General features: G+C 43.1%; 1 protein-coding gene across 2 annotated transcripts in view; it reads right to left on the bottom strand.

Annotated features, from left to right (window-relative positions):
* Positions 1-9191: 9191 nt before the first annotated feature.
* FBXW10B (F-box and WD repeat domain containing 10B) overlaps positions 9192-21024 on the bottom strand; it is a 31875-nt gene continuing 20042 nt past the window's right edge. For both annotated transcript variants that reach the window (XM_069750621.1, XM_069750622.1), the window contains exons 10-13: positions 17172-17330; positions 16680-16975; positions 16301-16501; positions 9192-10181 (exon numbers count right to left, since the gene is read on the bottom strand). In XM_069750621.1, the coding sequence (XP_069606722.1) occupies positions 9307-10181; positions 16301-16501; positions 16680-16975; positions 17172-17330 (1531 nt within the window). In that variant the 3' untranslated portion in view covers positions 9192-9306. The remainder of the gene's footprint in view (positions 10182-16300; positions 16502-16679; positions 16976-17171; positions 17331-21024) is intronic.

Here is a 21024-nt window from a genome sequence, read left to right on the forward strand (position 1 = left end):
GGAACTTATCTAGATATGTGGTGAGCACTTTGAACCCCCAAGTGCTTCACAGACGTTTACACGTAGAGCCGTGAAAATAAAAAATCATTTTTCTTTCCTCAAAAATGATGTTTTAGCAAGAATTTTTTTATTTTCACAAGGGTAACAGGAGAAATTGGACCCCAGTAATTGTTGCGCAGTTTATCCTGAGTATGCTGGTACCCCATATGTGGGGGTAAACTACTGTTTGCGCACACGTCAGGGCTCGGAAGTGAGGGAGCACCATTTGACTTTTTGAATACAAGATTGGCTGGAATCAATGGTGGCGCCATGTTGCGTTTGGAGACCCCTGATGTGCCTAAACAGTGGAAACCCCTCAATTCTACCTCCAACACTAACCCCAAAACACCCCTAACCCTAATCCCAACTGTAGCCACAACCCTATTTCCAACCCTAACCCTAAGGCTATGTGCCCACGTTGTCGGATTCGTGTGAGATTTTTCAGGATCATTTTTGAAAAATCCGCGAGTAAAAGGCGCTGCGTTTTACCTGCGGATTTTCCGCGGACTTCCAGTGTTTTTTGTGCGGATTTCACCTGCGGATTCCTATTGAGGAACAGGTGTAAAACGCTGCGGAATCCGCACAAAGAATTGACATGCTGCGGAAAATACAACGCAGCGTATCCGCGCGGTATTTTCCGCACCATGGGCACAGCGGATTTGGTTTTCCATATGTTTACATGGAACTGTAAACCTGATGGAACACTGCTGCGAATCCGCAGCGGCCAATCCGCTGCGGATCCACAGCCAAATCCGCACCGTGTGCACATAGCCTAATTCTAAAGGTATGTGCACACGCTGCGGAAAATGCTGCGGATCCGCAGCAGTTTCCCATGAGTTTACATTTCAATGTAAACCTATGGGAAACAAAAATCGCTGTACACATGCTGCAGAAAAACTGCACGGAAACGCAGCGGTTTACATTCCGCAGCATGTCACTTTCTGCGGATTCCGCAGCGGTTTTACAACTGCTCCAATAGAAAATCGCAGTTGTAAAACCGCAGTGAAATGCGCAGAGAAAACGTGGTAAATCCGCCATAAATCCGCAGCGGTTTAGCACTGCTGATTTATCAAATCCGCAGTGGAAAAATCCGCAGAGGACCAGAATACGTGTGCACATACCGAAACCCTAGCCCTAATCCTAACCCTACCCCTAACCCTATTCTAACATTAGTGGAAAAAAAAAATTCTTTATTTTTTTATTGTCCCTACCTATGGGGGTGACAAAGGGGGGGGGGGGTCATTTACTATTTTTTCTATTTTGATCACTGTGATAGATTATATCTCAGTGATCAAAAAGCACTTTGGAACGAATCTGCCGGCCGAACTTGCACTTTGGAACGAATCTGCGCATGCGCCTGCCATTTTGGAAGATGGCGGCGCCCAGGGAGAAGACGGACGGACCCTGGCAGGATCGGTAAGTATGATGGGGTGGGGGGGGAGCACGGGGGGGGATCGGAGCATGGGGGCGTGGATCGGAGTGCGGGGGGGGTGGAACGGAGCACGGGGGGCGTGGAACGGAGCACGGAGGGGTGGAACGGAGCACGGGGGTGGATCGGAGTGCAGGGGGGGTGATTGGAGCACGGCGGGGTGATTGGAGCACGGGGGGAGCGGACAAGAGCACAGGGGGAGTGGAGCACAGGACGGAGGGGAGCCGGAGTAGTGTACCAGACAGATCGGAGGGCTGGGGGGGCGATCGGTGGGGGCACATTAGTGTTTCCAGCCATGGCCGATGATATTGCAGCATCGGCCATGGCTGGATTGTAATATTTCACCAGTTTTAATAGGTGAAATATTACAAATCGCTCTGATTGGCTGTTGAAAGTGAAACTGCCAATCAGAGCGATCGTAGCCACGGGGGGGGGGGTGAAGCCACCCCCCCTGGGCTAAACTACCACTCCCCCTGTCCCTGCAGATCGGGTGAAATGGGAGTTAACCCTTTCACCGGATCTGCAGGGACGCGATCTTTCCATGACGCCACATAGGCGTCATGGGTCGGATTGGCACCGACTTTCATGACGCCTACATGGCATCATGGGTCGGGAAGGGGTTAATAAAATTGGACAGTATAAGTGCCTGCTTCTATGCTGGATTTTTCCTTGATGTTTTTATTGGTACCATTTTCGGGCACTTAGCATTTTTTGATTGCTTTCTATTTAGATTTTTGGGAGTGTCATGAATCCCACCGGATATGTCAGGGATCCCACCAATATGTCACAGTTCACGGGGAAGATTCCTTTATCATCACCACTCACACCAATTTGTCATGAACTGGGGTTGTTTGGTTGCCCCTTGTTCCTTCTGAAGGAAATTTATCTATATCCCACTTCCCAGTTCCAGTTTGGAACTTGCAGCTCTCTGGCGCCCCACTTACCCTCAGGCCAGTCAGGGTACTGCACCTAGGGTAATTTGTCACCAGAAAGGCTGCCTGCTATGTACTGGCGATTGGGCATGCTACAGCAAGGGCAATATGACTACTCCCACTTAGGCGGGAACAATAATTATCACCGTCACTACAAAGCGTCCCAACCGCACAGGACAAATCCACTGCCACCAGCTCTGTTTTTCCAAGTGTTAATGGGTCCAGAGCCATCCCAGATTAGTAGTGTAATTCACCTCAGAGGATGCAACAGTTCATTATAGAGCATGGAGAAACAAGCTAGTACCGTATATAGTCGAGTATATGCCGACCCGAGTATAAGCCGACCCCCCTAATTTTGCCACATAAAACTGGGAAAACTTAATGACTCGAGTATAAGCCTAGGGTGGGAAATGCAGCAGCTACCAGTAAATGTCAAAAGTAAAAACAGATACCAATAAAAGTAAAATTAGTTGAGACATCAGTAGATTAAGTCTTTCTGAATATCCATATTGAATCAGGAGCCCCATATAATGCTCCATACAGTTTATGATGGCCCCATAAGATGCTCCATATTAAAATATGCCCCATATAATCCTACATAAAGGTTAATAATGGCCCCATAAGATGCTCCATAGACACATTTGCCCAATATAATGCTGCACAAATGTTGATTATGGCCCCATAAGATGCTCCATAAAGATATTTCCCCCATATAGTGCTGCACAAACCTTGATTATGGCCCCATAAGATACTCCATAGAGACACTTGCCCCATATAATGCTCCACAAACGTTAATTATGGCCCCATAAGATGCTCCATAAAGATATTTGCCCCATATAATGCTGAACAAACGTTGATTATGGCCCCATACAGACACTTGCCCCATATAGTGCTGCACAAACGTTATGGCCCCATAAGATGCTCCATACAGACACTTGCCCCATTTGCTGTTGCTGCGATAAAAAAAACAAAATCACATACTCGCCTCTCCGTAGCTCAGGCCCCCGGCACTTTCAATATTCACCTGACTTCGTTCCGGCGCCGCTCCATCTTCAGCGTCTTCTGCACTGACGTTCAGGCAGAGGGCGCGCACTAACCACGTCACCGCGCCCTCTGACCTGAGCGTCACTGCAGAAGACGCTGAAGGCAGAGCGGTGCTGGAACGAGGAGCAGGTGAATTATTGCGCAGCGCTCCCCTCCCCATTATACTCACCTGCTCCTGGTGCGGTGCAGTCCCTGGCTTCCCCGGCGCCGCAGCTTCTTCCTGTACTGAGCGGTCACCGTTACTGCTCATTACATTACCTATGGGAGGTGGAGCCGCATATTCATTACTGTAATGAGCGGTACCATGTGACCGCTCAGTACAGGAAGAAGCTGCCGGCGCCGGGGAAAAGATGTGCAGGAATCGTGGCAGGAATAGGTGAGTATAATTAGCCCCTGCTCCCCCTCACCTGCCTACCTCTGGGTATGACTCGAGTATAAGCTGAGAGGGGGACTTTCAGCCCCAAAAATTGGCTGAAAATCTCAGCTTATACTCGAGTATATACGGTAATCTTATATTTTACTCCAAAAAAAGGTAGGCAGTGTTTACAAAGTATAAAAAGATATTATAAAGGAGACAAATATCATATGTACAATACAATTACAAATACAGTAAAAGGGGATTAACATTGAAAAGAACACTTACATTTCGTTATGTCATGTTATTTCATGGCTGGCCGTGTGCTGTGAAGGAGAAGGACAACCATATATCCCGATGCATAGCACCCCTCTGTATAGCAGCTAGAACCCGGACAAAAGACTCACTCCTAACTCAGCAGGGTTAAGATAAACCCTCTCGTGACATAATTGAGTGGGCTGAGTTAGGAAATGCACTCCTCTTTTCTACTCTTTACGTTTTTGCTTCACAGGGCAAACAAATACATTCCTGGGGGAGGGGGGGAAACGAGTGGCTTGAATTCCACTATGCTGCAGGCAGATAAAAGAAGGGGGGTTGAATCTGCAGCGTGTGTCTGTGCCATGGTACCTTCTAGAACTAATCTCACAATATGACATTTTTACATTATCGTGACAGGGAGGTAGAGTAAACAAAAACCAGCAATTTAGGCATTGTTTGGTTTTTTTTTTTTTTACATCTTTTCACGTGTGGTGAAATTGCTAAGGCGATTACATTTCTTTTGTAAGTTTTGGCACTTTTATACAATGAAAACTATTTCATAGAAAAAATAATTAGGCTGTGCACGCGACCGCCTCCAAGTGTCAGCTAATTCTGACAGCTGACACCCGGCACTCAGTCCCCACACCAGTGTCAGCTGATTCTGACATCTGAAACCCGGCACTCAGTGCCCACACCGCTCCCGGAACTATATCCCCCTAAATGCTGCGATCGATATATTGATCATAGCATTTAGCAGGAATGCAGAGGGAGGGAGCCCTCTCTGCTCTCCTATCAGCACCCCCGTGACGTCACTGCGAGGAGCTGATCATTGCCTTGGTGACCCGATGTCGTCATGATGTATGCAAGCATGCTGTAAGCATGCTGTACAAGTTTGTCAGTGCAGCGCTGACAGTTTGTAAAGTATAGCAGAGCATCAGAGAGCTGGTGGCCCTGTTATTCATCTGTGACCGAATATGGAAAATGAAAAAAAAGAAAGGAAAAAAGAGAATATGACAAGAAGAAAAGCTGAATGAGGAAATGAGAGAAGCTATTCTCACTTACAGTGGGGCAAAAAAGTATTTAGTCAGCCAGCAATAGTGCAAGTTCCACCACTTAAAAAGATGAGAGGCGTCTGTAATTTACATCATAGGTAGACCTCAACTATGGGAGACAAACTGAGAAAAAAAAATCCAGAAAATCACATTGTCTGTTTTTTTAACAATTTATTTGCATATTATGGTGGAAAATAAGTATTTGGTCAGAAACAAAATTTCATCTCAATACTTTGTAATATATCCTTTGTTGGCAATGACAGAGGTCAAACGTTTTCTGTAAGTCTTCACAAGGTTGCCACACACTGTTGTTGGTATGTTGGCCCATTCCTCCATGCAGATCTCCTCTAGAGCAGTGATGTTTTTGGCTTTTCGCTGGGCAACACGGACTTTCAACTCCCTCCAAAGGTTTTCTATAGGGTTGAGATCTGGAGACTGGCTAGGCCACTCCAGGACCTTGAAATGCTTCTTACGAAGCCACTCCTTCGTTGCCCTGGCGGTGTGCTTTGGATCATTGTCATGTTGAAAGACCCAGCCACGTTTCATCTTCAATGGCCTTGCTGATGGAAGGAGGTTTGCACTCAAAATCTCACGATACATGGCCCCATTCATTCTTTCATGTACCCGGATCAGTCGTCCTGGCCCCTTTGCAGAGAAACAGCCCCAAAGCATGATGTTTCCACCACCATGCTTTACAGTAGGTATGGTGTTTGATGGATGCAACTCAGTATTCTTTTTCCTCCAAACACGACAAGTTGTGTTTCTACCAAACAGTTCCAGTTTGGTTTCATCAGACCATAGGACATTCTCCCAAAACTCCTCTGGATCATCCAAATGCTCTCTAGCAAACTTCAGACGGGCCCGGACATGTACTGGCTTAAGCAGTGGGACACGTCTGGCACTGCAGGATCTGAGTCCATGGTAGCGTAGTGTGTTACTTATGGTAGGCCTTGTTACATTGGTCCCAGCTCTCTGCAGTTCATTCACTAGGTCCCCCCGCGTGGTTCTGGGATTTTTGCTCACCGTTCTTGTGATCATTCTGACCCCACGGGGTGGGATTTTGCGTGGAGCCCCAGATCGAGGGAGATTATCAGTGGTCTTGTATGTCTTCCATTTTCTAATTATTGCTCCCACTGTTGATTTCTTCACTCCAAGCTGGTTGGCTATTGCAGATTCAGTCTTCCCAGCCTGGTGCAGGGCTACAATTTTGTTTCTGGTGTCCTTTGACAGCTCTTTGGTCTTCACCATAGTGGAGTTTGGAGTCAGACTGTTTGAGGGTGTGCACAGGTGTCTTTTTATACTGATAACAAGTTTAAACAGGTGCCATTACTACAGGTAATGAGTGGAGGAAAGAGGAGACTCTTAAAGAAGAAGTTACAGGTCTGTGAGAGCCAGAAATCTTGATTGTTTGTTTCTGACCAAATACTTATTTTCCACCATAATATGCAAATAAATTGTTAAAAAACAGACAATGTGGTTTTCTGGATTTTTTTTTTCTCAGTTTGTCTCCCATAGTTGAGGTCTACCTATGATGTAAATTACAGACGCCTCTCATCTTTTTAAGTGGTGGAACTTGCACTATTGCTGACTGACTAAATACTTTTTTGCCCCACTGTATATATATTTTATTTCTAGCATTATTCATCTCAATTATTATATACTAGATGGCAGCCCGATTCTAAAGAATCGGGAGTCTAGAATCCATATATACTTGAAATTCAGCAGGAGCTTGAAGAGCAACGTCACTGGGCCCGCCTCCACGCAGTAGAAACTTGCTGTGAGGTAAAAATTCAAAAATCACACCAAAATGGCGGGCGGAGTGTGTCACAGTACGGCACGTTTCTGATTGGTCGCTCGCAGCAGGCGGCAACCAATCAGACACTGGACACTGTTAACGTCACTTATCTCCGGACATTAGCTCCGGACATTAGCTCCGCACATTAGCTCCGGACATTAGCTCCGGACAAAGCCACGGAAGTTGGCACAAATTGCAGGAAGTAGTATTCTAGGCAATTAATCTCCGGACATTAGCTCCGGACATTAGCTCCGGACAAAGCCACGGAAGTTGGCACAAATTGCAGGAAGTAGTATTCTAGGCAATTATATATTAGATTTATATTTATTCACTTTCTGTCACCTATCTATATGCTTTAATCACTAGTCACTATGTCCAGTATATAGATATGGACATTTGAATAATCATATTTACATGTGATATTAGAGTTAGGGCACATTATGCACTAGATGTAGCTTATGTATTTTTATTTTATTTATATTTATTTTTATTTTTTGGCCAGCAGGCTTTCCCCATCCCCTTGCACTTATTTTTCCGTGCATTAAGTAATCTTTCTATGCAGTTTATTGGTGGTTGTTTTCGGCTGATGTCCGGAGTTATATTTATAAATTATATACTTATATTCACTTATTGTCACTTATGAATATGTTTTAATCATCATTCACTATGTTCAGTACATAGATATGATCACTTGAATAATCACATCTATATGTGATATTAGAATTAGGGCACATTATGTACGAGATATAATTTATGTATCTTAGTATTTTTAGTCTTGGCCAGCAGGCTTCCCCCATCCCCTTGCACCTCTCCTCCCTTGTAATAGGTAGTTTACCATACACTTTAGCGGTGAGTGCACTCGGCCGGTGTCTGGATGCTGGCGTCTCCGTGGCTACGCGTCCCTTTGCGTCATCTGACTCCACCCCTCCATTCTGACGCGTCAGATGGGGGTGTGGATAGGTGACGTGGGACGTGGATCTGCTCAGGCGCGGTGTCCCTGAACACTGGCGTGAGCGCTATTACCACACCTCTGCCACCAATGTAACAGCAGGACTATAAATAGATTGAGCATGAATACAGTGTACTGATATACCCCCAAGAAGAAGCTAAACGCGAAACATGCGTCGGGGTGCAGGCACCGCCTATACAGGTTATGTATTGTTTTACTTTACTTTATTATAGTTTATGTATAGACGCATGTTAATGGAGCACTCGCTATAGATCGCATTTATTCTCCTGAAATCTCTTGGACTATTTTATAATGTTACATCTAGCTGCACTATGATATAAGCCAGGGATATAAAAACTTATTTGCACTTTGCAATTGTATCTATTTGGCACTAAGCACTTTTTTGTAACTATCCTAAAATGGCTGCATATGCACTGGGCACTTTACTCTGATTGAGAAACCTAGGATATATTTGTAGCGGATGAAATATACCTTTATCTAAAGGATTAAGAATAGGAGTTTTTTGCGTCCTTTGTTCAGGTCTAGATGGCAGTATAACTGGTGATTTGATTGATAAAAACTAAAATTATATGAATACTTAATGGGTACCTAAAGGATTCTGAATACATGCTTTCTATGTTTACCTGTATATGGTGGTACTATTTTTTGCATTGTATCTCCATTTGTAAAATAATATTTTTTAAATGATTATTTAATAAAGATGTATTGTTAATTTATTTAGAAATTTGGCATTGGCTTCCTTGTCTTGTAGGTTGTTCTTGAATTTTGGGAAGTGCCACTACTGTAGCCATTCTTTATATGATATTCACTCCTGTACACCTGGCACTCTGCTTTGGTCCCAGAATCTCTACTTGTATTTGTTGTGTGTACAAGCTGTCACGCATCGGCACGTCACAGCAGAGACAACGGGAGCTGCCCTGGTACTGCACTGCCATTCTGTATCGTCGGCAGCAGAGCTCCAGGAAGACTCCCTGCCGGGATATGTGCCCCGGGCGGTTGCCCAGATTGCCTCATTATGATCTGCCTATGTTCTCACGTTAGTTTTTTTTTTTTTTATGAAAAATGTTCTGTCTTTCCCCATTGAAATCAAAATGGCTTAGCATTATCATATATCTACAACACGTTGTACTCTTTGCAATTCAAAGAATGAAATGGGAGGAAAATCTGTACTGATTTTAGAATGAATTTTTCAGAAGTATGCCCTTTTGTGCATTTCCCCAGCATGTTGGATCGTAACCTAAGGGTTTCTCATTATATATATCTCCAAGTGATTTCATTGTATCTGTACCAGATTATTAGGTTTTCTGAAAGCCACACTGAAATTCTTTTATCATTTATTCAGACAAGTATAATCACAGTTTCCTTTGCAAAATAATTGGACTTTTGTTTGTAAAATGCAGTGAATTTTACAGTGAATTCTTTTCTTCTTTGATTATAAAAATACATCCACACCAAATTCCGGAGCAGCAATCTTTCCAACTTTGGTGAACTGGTCTATATTTTTCCCTTTTATCTTCTCCAGCCATGCCTTCTTGCTCTCCTTGCTCTTTGCGGCCTGGGCATATGCGTTTGCTTCTTTCTGCTGTGATGTATTTTCCTTTTGGAGTTCTTTCAGCTGCTTCACGGTAAGGAGTTGGAAGCAGCTTCGTTCTCTGTATGGGTCGACGTTCATGAACTGGTCTGGTACTTTTCGTTTTGGTAAATTTATTTTCAATTTTTGTCCCATGATCATTCGTATGGGCTGAACAGACTCACAACTTGTGTACAGACCAATTTTCTTTGCACCAACCTCAAACGCAGACGTGCATCTTCTTAGGACACCATCACACTTTCCTTTCTTTCTGTAATCACAGCTGGTCCGTGGACGAATAATAGTAGGGCTAGGTATGGTGGAGTGAATCTCTAGACCGTGCAAAGACTCGTTCATCTTTAGCCCCACTTTTGTTGTATGGAAGGTTGTTAGTACCATCTTCATGTCTGTAGGACCAGCAGACGATTTTAAATGCTGTAGAAGAGTCAGGGGGTCAATACTCGGGCTTTCTGTTTCAAGGGAAGGCGATATGATAGTTTTCTGTTCACTACCAGAGGGTATAATCCCCCACGTGTCACGGATCCTGCAGTTGTGCTCCATATTTAAACTAATTGTATCCATCTTCTGTAAATTCTTGATAGTACTGACTTTTAGGAGGATTTGATTGGGGCTCATGGGAGTGTGGGGTCCACGTTGCTTCATACGTTGCAGTACTGCACTCTCACTTATGGAAAGAGTAGATTTGCGCCCTGGAGATCCATAACCTGATTCATCATCTACAGTAAAAAAAAGTTATTAGCATACACATTTTACTATTGAACTACACATTTCTGCAAAGCAGCGCAGCTCCAGGGGAACTCTCTCCTCTTCTTCTGTGACATGCTGGTGATGGCGCCTACGCGTTGACATCACATTCGCGTGCCACTCACCAGAATACCTGAAGTGGAGCTGCATGGGATCATATAAGAGGTAAGTATGAAAACTTCTTTTCTTTTTTGATAAAATGAATTAAATGGGTGTGGGCGGAGCATGTGATGATGAATTGAGGGTGTGGGATGGGGGGACAGTGAATGATGATATAATTATGAACTGGAGGTGGGGGACAGCAAATGAATTGAAGGTGGGGGGTGGAGAGAGCAAATGATAAATTGGAGGTGGGTGTGGGGAGAGCAAATGATGAATTGAGGGGTGGGACAGAAAATGATAATGAACTGAGGGTGGTGGGAGACCAAATAATGATGGATTGAAGATTGAGTAAATGATGCATTGAATAAGGGGGAAACCAAATGATGATTAATTGAGGGTGGGGGAGAGTAAATGATGTATTGAGGGTGGGGGAGGCCAAATGATTCTGTATTGAGGGTGTGGTGACCAAATGATGAATTGGGGGTGGGGGCAGCAAATATTGATAATTTCAAGGTCAGGGAGAGTAATTGATGTATTGAGTGTGGGGCAAGACCAAATAATGATGAAGTGAGGGTGGGGGAGAGCAGTTGATAATGGGGGGTAGGAGAGAGAGAGAATGGATATGACAATGAATTCGGTTGGAGGGGGCATGTAATGTAATGAATTGGGGAAGCGGGAGGTGATAATGTGTGGTCTAGACATGGTGTGGCGATATTTGTTCCTTGTATGTGGTTGTATTTGGTCACTTTGTGGTGGTAATATGTGGTCTGATCATGGTATAACGGTATTTGTACAAAAGCTCATGGCTATGTATGTGTTCTGGCGTTAAATGGGAACTGTTAACCCCTTAAGCCCCAAGGGTGGTTTGCACGTTAATGACCGGGCCAATTTTTACAATTCTGACCACTGTCCCTTTATGAGGTTATAACTCTGGAACGCTTCAACGGATCTTGGCGATTCTGACACTGTTTTCTCGTGACATATTGTAATTCATGATAGTGGTAAAATTTCTTAGATATAACGTGCGTTTATTTGTGAAAAAAAACGGAAATTTGGCGAAAATTTTGCAATTTTCCAACTTTGAATTTTTATGCCCTTAAATCACAGAGATATGTCACACAAAATAATTAATAAGTAACATTTCCCACATGCCTACTTTACATTAGCACCATTTTGGAACCAAAAATTTTTTTTGCTAAGGAGTTATAAGGGTTAAAATTTGACCAGCAATTTCTCATTTTTACAACACAAATATTTTTTAGGGACCACATCACATTTGAAGTCATTTTGAGGGGTCTATATGATAGAAAATAACCAAGTGTGACACAATTCTAAAAACTGCACCCCTCAAGGTGCTCAAAACCACATTCAAGAAGTATGGCTACGTTCACATTTGCGTTGTTGTGTGCTGCGTCGGCGACGCAACGCACAACGCACGCAAAAATGCATGCAAAACGCGTTTTGTGACACATGCGTTCATTTTTATAGCGCAAAAAAATGCAACAAGCAGCGTCCTCTGCGCCCTGACGCTTGTGCCCAAAAAACGCATGCGTCACAAAACGCAACAAAACGCATGTCCATGCGCCCCCCATGTTAAATATAGGGGTGCATGCATCGCCGCGGTTGCGCCCGACGCACCGCAAATGTGAACGTACCCTTTATTAACCTTTCAGGTGTTTTACAGGAATTTTTGGAATGTTTAAAAAAAAAATGAACATTTAACTTTTTTTCACAAAAAAAATTACTTCAGCTCCAATTTGTTTTATTTTACCAAGGATAACAGGAGAAAATGGACCCCAAAAGTTGTTGTACAATTTGTCCTAAGTACGCTGATACCCCATATGTGGGAGTAAACCACTGTTTGGACGCATGGCAGAGCTCGGAAGGGAAGGAGCGCCGTTTGACTGGAAAATTGCAAAATTGACTGGAATTGAGATGGGACGCCATGTTGCGTTTGGAGAGCCCCTGATGTGCCTAAACATTGAAACCCCCCACAAGTGACACCATTTTGGAAAGTATACCCCCTAAGGAACTTATCTAGATGTGTTTTGACAGCATTGAACCCCCAAATGTTTCACTACAGTTTATAATGCAGAGCTGTGAAAATAAAAATTCTTTTTTTCCTCATAAAAATTATTTTGTAGTCCCCAGTTTTGTATTTTCCCAAGGGTAACAGGAGAAATTGGACCCCAAAAGTTGTTGTACAATTTGTCCTAAGTACGCTGATACCCCATATGTGGGAGTAAACCACTGTTTGGACGCATGGCAGAGCTCGGAAGGGAAGGAGCGCCGTTTGACTGGAAAATTGCAAAATTGACTGGAATTGAGATGGGACGCCATGTTGCGTTTGGAGAGCCCCTGATGTGCCTAAATATTGAAACCCCCCACAAGTGACACCATTTTGGAAAGTATACCCCCTAAGGAACTTATCTAGATGTGTTTTGACAGCATTGAACCCCCAAATGTTTCACTACAGTTTATAATGCAGAGCTGTGAAAATAAAAATTATTTTTTTCCCTCACAACAATTATTTTGCAGTCCCCAGTTTTGTATTTTCCCAAGGGTAACAGGAGAAATTGGACCCCAAAAGTTGTTGTCCAAGTTTTCCTGAGTACGCTGATACCCCATATGTGGGGGGGAACCACCGTTTGGGTGCATGGCAAAGCTCGGAAGGGAAGGAGCGCCATTTGGAATGCAGACTTAGATGGATTGGTCTGCAGGCGTCACGTTGCATTTGCAGACCCCTGATGCACCTAAACAGTAGAAATCCTCCACAAGTGACCCCATATTGGAAACTAGACCCCCCCAAGGAACTTATCTAGATGTGTTGTGAGAACTTTGAACCCCCAAGTGTTTCACTACAGTTTATAATGCAGAGCCGTGAAAATAAAAAATCATTTTTTTTCCACAAAAATTATTTTTTAGCCCCCTGTTTTGTATTTTTCCAAGGTTAACAGGAGAAATTGGACCGCAAAAGTTGTTGTCCAATTTGTCCTGAGTACGCTGATACCCCATATGTGGGGGGAACCACCGTTTGTGCGCATGGCAGAGCTCAGAAGGGAAGGAGCGCCATTTGGAATGCAGACTTAGATGGATTGGTCTGCAGGCGTCACGTTGCATTTGCAGAGCCCCTGATGCACCTAAACAGTAGAAATCCCCCACAAGTGACCCCATATTGGAAACTAGACCCCCCAAGAAACTTATCTAGATGTGTTGAGAGAACTTTGAACCCCAAAGTGTTTCACTACAGTTTATAACGCAGAGTCGTGAAAATAAAAATGAATTTTTTTCCCACAAAAATGTTTTTTTAGCCCCCAAAATTTTTATTTTCCCAAGGGTAACAAGAGAAATTGGACCCCAATAGTTGTTGTTCAATTTGTCCTGAGTATGCTGATACCCCATATGTTGGGGTAAACCCCTGTTTTGGCGCACGGAAGAGCTCGGAAGGGAAGGAGCACTGTTTTACTTTTTCAACGCAGAATTGGCTGGAATTGAGATCGGACGCCATGTCGCGTTTGGAGAGCCCTGATGTGCCTAAACAGTGGAAACCCCCAATTCTAACTGAAACCCTATCCCAAACACACCCCTAACCCTAATCCCAACCATAACCCTAACCACACCCCTAACCCTGACACACCCCTAACCCTAATCCCAATGTAATCCAAACCCTAACCTTAGCCCCAACCCTAAAGCTGTGTGCACACGATGCAGATTTGGTGCAGAATTTTCTGCATAAAATCTGCACTAAATCTGCATCTCCTGGCAGAATCCGCAGGTGCGTTTTTGCGCGTTTTTTATGCGTTTTTTGTGCAGATTTTACCAATGGATTTCTATAATGGAGGGGTGCAGAAACGCTGCAGAACTGCACAAAAGAAGTGACATGCACTTCTTTGAAATCTGCAGCGTTTCTGCGCAGATTTTTCTGCACCATGTGCACAGCTTTTTTTTTTCACATTGATTTACATTGTACTGTAATCACAGTGCAGTTCTGCAGCGTTTCTGCTGCAGAAAAATCTGTTCTGCACTAAATCTGCATCGTGTGCACATACCCTAACCCCTAGCTTTAGCCCCAACCCTAACTATAACTTTAGCCCCAACCCTAACCCTAACTTTAGCCCCAGCCCTAACTGTAGCCCTAACCTTAACTTTAGCCCCAACCCTAACTTTAGCTCCAGCCCTAACTTTAGCCCCAACCCTAACTGTAGCCCTAACCCTAGCCCCACCCCTAACCCTAGCCCTAACCTTAACCCTAACCCTAATGGGAAAATGGAAATAAATACATTTTTTAAATATTTTAATGTTTCCCTAACTAAGGGAGTGATGAAGGGGGGTTTGATTTACTTTTGTAGCGGGTTTTTTAGCGGATTTTTATGATTGGCAGCCGTCACACACTAAAAGACGCTTTTTATTGCAAAAAATATTTTTTTGCATTACCACATTTTGAGACCTCTAATTTTTCCATATTTTGGTCCACATAGTCATATGAGGTCTTGTTTGTTGCGGGACGAGTTGACGTTTTTATTGGTACCATTTTTGGGCATGTGACATTTTTTGATCACTTTTTATTCCGATTTTTGTGAGGCAGAATGACCAAAAACCAGCTATTCATGAATTTCTTTTGGGGGGGCCTTTATACCGTTCCACGTTTGGTAAAATGGATAAAGCAGTTTTATTCTTGGGGTCAGTACGATTACAGCGATACCTCATTTAGATTATTTGTTTGTTTTGGCGCTTTTATACGATAAAAACTATTTTATAGAAAAAATTATTATTTTTGCATCGCTTTATTCTGAGGAGTATAACTTTTTTATTTTTTCGCTGATGATGCTATATCGTGGCTCGTTTTTTGCGGGACAAGATGACGTTTTCAGCGGTACCATGGTTATTTATATCTGTCTTTTTGATCGCGTGTTATTCCACTTTTTGTTCAGCGGTATGATAAAGCGTTGTTTTTTGCTTTGTTTTTATTTTTTTATTTTTACAGTGTTCACTATAGGGGTTAACTAGTGGGCCAGTTTTCTAGGTCGGGTCGTTACGGACACGGCGATACCAAATATGTGTACTTTTATTGTTTTGGTTTTTTTTATTTCGATAAAGAAATGTATTTATGGGAACAATATTTTTTTTTCTCTTTATTTAGGAATTATTATTATTATTCTTTTTTTACACATTTAAAATTTTTTTTTTTTTACTTTATCCCAGGGGGGACATCACTGTATAGTGACAGATCGCTGATCTGACACTTTGCAGAGCACTATGTCAGATCAGCGATCTGACGTGCACTGCTCCTGGCTTACCAGCGCCTGCTCTGAGCAGGCACTTGGTAAGCCACATCCCTGCAGGACCCGGAAGTAGCCCCGCGGCCATTTTGGATCCGGGGCCTGCAGGGAGGAGACGCTCGGTACAAGGTGAGCACATCGCCTTGTACCGGTCGTCTCACGGAAGCACGCAGGGAGCCCCTTCCCTGCGCGATGCTTCCTTGTACCGCCGTAACACTGCGACCATGTTTGATCGCAGTGTGTCGGGGGTTAATGTGCCAGGAGCGGTCCGTGACCGCTCCTGGCACATAGTGCCGGATGTCAGCTGTGATAGTCAGCTGACACCCGGCCGCACTCCCCCCGTGAGCGCGGCCGATCGCATATGACGTACTATCCCGTCACTGGGAATTAAGTCCCAGGTCACCTTGACGGGATAGTACGTCATATGGGATTAAGGGGTTAATGTGTGATTGGTGAGGATGTGGTGCAGAAGTGGAGTTTTTCCCAGAGTGGACGGTGGGACTGTGGAAGGTTCAAGGCATGGAGGCAGAGCTGGGATGGAGCCTGGGTAGTGTCTCAAGTGTGCCCAAAACTTTTTCCAGTATGGGGCCCTGAAATTTCTGGTGACAGCCCTGACTATAATACCTTCCTATGTACATGAATATAACTACTATAATACTCCTCATATGTAAGAGACTATAACTACTATAATACTGAATATGTTGCGATACCAGATTCATCCTTTGTCTTAATGACTGGGGCAGGACTTGATCCACTATACGTCTCTGGATTTCCTTCTCCCCCGGTACGAGGTCTACGTGCAGATGGAGGTTTCTTGTAGAATTCTGGTTGCAGATCGATATATGCAAAACTTCTGCGGTAACTCTGTAATTCTGGCCAGGTGGCTGGTTTTAAGGACTCCATATGTAAATCTGCAATAAGATAAAGATGACTATCAGTAGAATAATTTATGTATTCATTATTTACATATAAATTTGTCTTCAAAGAGGTTATGACATAGTTTAGCTGGAGATGGTTGTGGTGCAGATATATTATATCTGTTGTAATTGCAATTAATATGTTTAGAAAAAATTTACTATGTGAAGTTACCATGTGCTGTCTTCATGCTTTTTGCAGACAGGCTACGTGCATGATGGGATAGCTGGCTCTTTGTCTCCAGACCATCATCATCTTCTTCTTCTTGCTTGTAGATTTTCCTGTTGCTGGAACCAACGCGTTTCATTCTTTGGGCCCGCACATAGCTGTACGGCCTCACATGGATGGGCGCTTCTTGGAACCGCTGTCTGTCTTTGAGGACATCGATTCGTTCTGATGCTTGTGAGTAATCCCATGAGATGTCCTCAAACTGGAAGATCATGATGCTGGTCAGCACGTTGATCACCATCCTAGATTTCAGGGAAAGCGATTTAAGTATATGAATGTGTTGAAAATATGTGTCAGATATCATCATGTGGGAAGCTGTCCCTAGCTATTTCTCCAGATCCCGCACCATAAAAATAAATATGTAAGTGTTTTCAATGTGAAGAATTGAGAATGTCTCACCAAAGTAAACCTTGTACTGCAGTATTATGTAGTCGTTACCTGTTGTCACGAATGCACAGTGCGGCCACCGGGTCTGCTCTGCTATTCGCTCTCATCACTCGGAGGCAGTCCCCATTGAGGAAATTAAATACTCGGATTTTCCCATCAGCGCATCCTGTAATAACCCTAAGGTAGAGCAACTCCAGACACATCACCTCCCTGTTGAAATATGGAGTCAAGAGTCTACATTAAAACTTCCACGTGTAGGTACATTTATAATACATAATAAGAGCTCATGCACAAGAGAGCCCTGTGCATGGAAGTTGTGCACAGAGCCTTCGCTCCAGAGCGCTGTTCATGCAGCCTTTGCGACAAAGCTCTGTAGGAGGAGCCTTTGTTAAAAAGTCCTGTGTGTGAAGCCTTTGCGGAAGAGCCCTGTGCATGGGGTCTTTGCAGAAGATCCCTGGGTGTGGAGCCTTCACTGTAGAGCCCTGTGTGTGTAGCCTTCGTGAATGAGCCCTGTGCGTGGAACCTTTGCGGAAGAGCCTTGTGCGAGAGGCCTTCGTGGAAAAGTTCTGTGTGTGAAGCCTTCCTGGAAGAGCCTTGGGTGTGGAGCCTTCACGGAAGAGTTCTGTGCATGGAGCCTTCATGGAAGAGCCCTTTGCATGGAGCCTTTGTGGAAGAGCCCTGTGCGAGGACCCTTCATAGAAGAGTCCTGTGTGGAGCATTCCTGGAAGACCCCCGGGTGTGGAGCCTTCACAGAAGAGCCCTGTGCGTGGAGGTTGTACCGCAGAACCCAGTCCGTTTGGCAGAGCCTTGCACATGTAGCTTGTGTATCATAGCCGTTTGCACACATTCGTTGTATAAAAGTAGACATTGCTATGTTAATCAGTATGTTATTTGCAAGTATTTATTTTTATAAAAGTACAGTTCAACTATGTAATTTCTTGCATCTCATTATGGGTAGTGCTAATACAGGTGCTTCTCACAAAATTAGAATATCATCAATAAGTTAATTGGTATTTCAGTTCTTTAATACAAAAAGTGAATATCATATATTGTATAGAGTCATTACAAACAGAGTGATCTATTTCAAGCGTTTATTTCTGTTAATGTTGATGATTATGGCTTACAGCCAATGAAAACCAAAAAGTAATTATCTCAGTAAAGTAGAATAATTAACAAAAAACACCTGCAAAGGCAACCTGAGTGTTTAAAAAGGTCCCTTAGTCTGTTTCAGTAGGCTCCACAATCATGGGGAAGACTGCTGACTTGACAGATGTCCAGAAGGCAGTCATTGACACACTCCACAAGGAGGGTAAGCCACAAAAGGTCATTGCTAAAGAAGCTTGCTGTTCACAGAGTGCTGTATCCAAGCATATTAATGGAAAGTTGAGTGGAAGGAAAAAGTGTGGTAGAAAATGGTGCACAAGCAACCGGGATAACAGCAGCCTTTAAAGGATTGCTAAGAGAAGGCCATTCAAAAATTTGGGGGAGATTCACAAGGAGTGAACTGCTGCTGAAGTCATTGCTTCAAGAGCCACTACACACAGACGTATCCAGGACATGAGCTACAAGTGTCGCATTCCTTGTGCCAAGCCTCTCATGTCCAATAGACAACGCCAGAAGCGTCTTACCTGGGCCAAGGAGAGAAAGAACTGGACTGTTACTCAGTGGTCCAAGGTGTTGTTTTCAGATGAAAGTATTTTTTGCATTTCATTTGGAAATCAAGGTCCCAGAGTCTGGAGGAAGAGTGGAGAGGCACAGAATCCAAGCTGCTTGAGGTCTAGTGTGAAGTTTCCACAATCAGTGATGGTTCGGGGAGCCATGTCATCTGCTGGTGAAGGTCCACTGTGTTTTATCAAGACCAAAGTCAGCGCAGCCGTCTACCAGGAAATGTTAGAGCAATTCATGCTTCTCTCTGCCGACAAGCTTTATGGAGATGGAAATTTCATTCTCCAGCAGGACTTGGCACCTGTCCACACTGCCAAAAGTACCAATACCTGGTTTTAAAACAACAGTATCACTGTGCTTGATTGGCCAGCAATTTCACCTGACCTTAACACCATAGAGAATCTATGGAGTATTGTCAAGAAGAAGATGAGTGACACCAAATCCAACGAAGCAGACGAGCTGAAGGCTGCTATAAAAGCAACCTGGGCTTCCATAACACCTCAGCAGTGTCACAGGCTGGTCGTCTCCATGTCAAACCGCATTGAGGCAGTAATTGATGCAAAAGGAGCCCCGACCAAGTATTGACTGCATCTACTGAACATACATTTCAGTAGGCCAACATTTCGGATTTTACCCCCTTAGTGACAGAGGCAAATTTTTGAAATCTGACCAGTGTCACTTTATGTGGTAATAACTCTGGAACGCTTCAAAAATACCAGTGATTTTGAGATTGTTTTTTCGTGGCACATTATACTTTATGATAATGGCAAATTTAGGTCGATATGTTTTGTGTTTATTTATAAAAAAAAATATATCAGAAATTTGAGAAAAATGTTAAAAAATTTGCAATTTTCAAATTTTGAATGATTATCCCTTTAATCCAGATAGTCATACCACAGCAAAACATTCATAAATAACATTTCCCTCATGTCTGCTTTACATCAGGACCATTTGTAAAATGTTATTTCGTTAGCATTTTAGGAGGTTTAAAAATGTAGCAGTAATTTTTCTTTTTTTCAAGGAAATTTACAAAATTTATTTTTTTAGGGACCTATTGTGTATGTGTATATGTATATGTTTGAAGTGCCTTTGGGGGTACTATATATTGGGAAACCTCCAAAAGTTATACCATTTTAAAAACAGCGCCCCCTGACTGCAGTCAGGTAGTTTATTAACCCTTCAGGCATTTTTCAGGAATTAATACAAAGTGGCATGACAGAAATGAAAATGTGTATTTTTACCACCTAAATGCCGCTAACTTCTGAACAGGTTACAACAGCGGTCAGACTCTAAGGCCGCTATTTGGCTGTGAATTGCCATGGCAAACATCAGGACTACACAATCATGATCTGAGGGCACCAATTGGGATAAAGAGGAAGCCCTCACACTCTGTTAACCATTTATATGATGTAGTCACTATTGACAGCAGCATGTAAGGGGTTATACAGATTTGGACGGTACAAACACTGATCTTGGCAAATGCAGCAAGTTGTCGGCTATAGTGTACAGCTGAGAGTCACCTGTGTGGGGATGCTATTCTCTTATATCTCAGGTCTGTAAAAAGACATATTGGCGGTCATTAAGGGGTTAAAATCATTTTCAAGCTAGTGTTATAATGTATTCTAATTTACTGAGATAATGACTTTTGGGTTTTCATTGGCCATGAGCCATAATCATCAATATTAACAGAAATAAACACTTGAAATAGATCACCCTGTTTGTAATGATTCTATATAATATGAGTTTCACTTTTGTATTGAAGAACTGAAATAAATTAACTTTTGAATGATATTCTAATTTTGTGAGAAGCACCTGTATATTCATGTTGTCTCCATGTGCGATTCATTGCTCAATTTTTATACATTTAACAAGGGTTTTTTTTTTTCTTTCCTGTTGACAACATTTTCACATGGTAACTTGCCGTCATAGGTCTTTTTGAATTTTTGAATGGTACATATTACCTCATTCTAATTTCTGTATGTAAATAGGTATGATTTACCCGGCTGCTTGCATACATACATCTGGATTTCTTGTTGTAGGTTTAATCATTTTAGACTTTTAGTACGTTTTCAATAAAATTTGCCATCTTTTATTCATTGGATCCTTTTTTCTCCAGTATTTTTCTGTGGGTTTATATACTATCTGTGTCAAATCTGTGTGGCCAAGTTCTGTTAATTGAGACTGCATTGCAGAGACCTGAGCGTAGAGCCTGCCCGGCAGAGGCCCTGAGTGTGGAGCC

The sequence above is a fragment of the Ranitomeya imitator genome, chromosome 2 (genome assembly GCF_032444005.1).
Source record: "Ranitomeya imitator isolate aRanImi1 chromosome 2, aRanImi1.pri, whole genome shotgun sequence".
Lineage (NCBI taxonomy): Eukaryota > Metazoa > Chordata > Amphibia > Anura > Dendrobatidae > Ranitomeya > Ranitomeya imitator.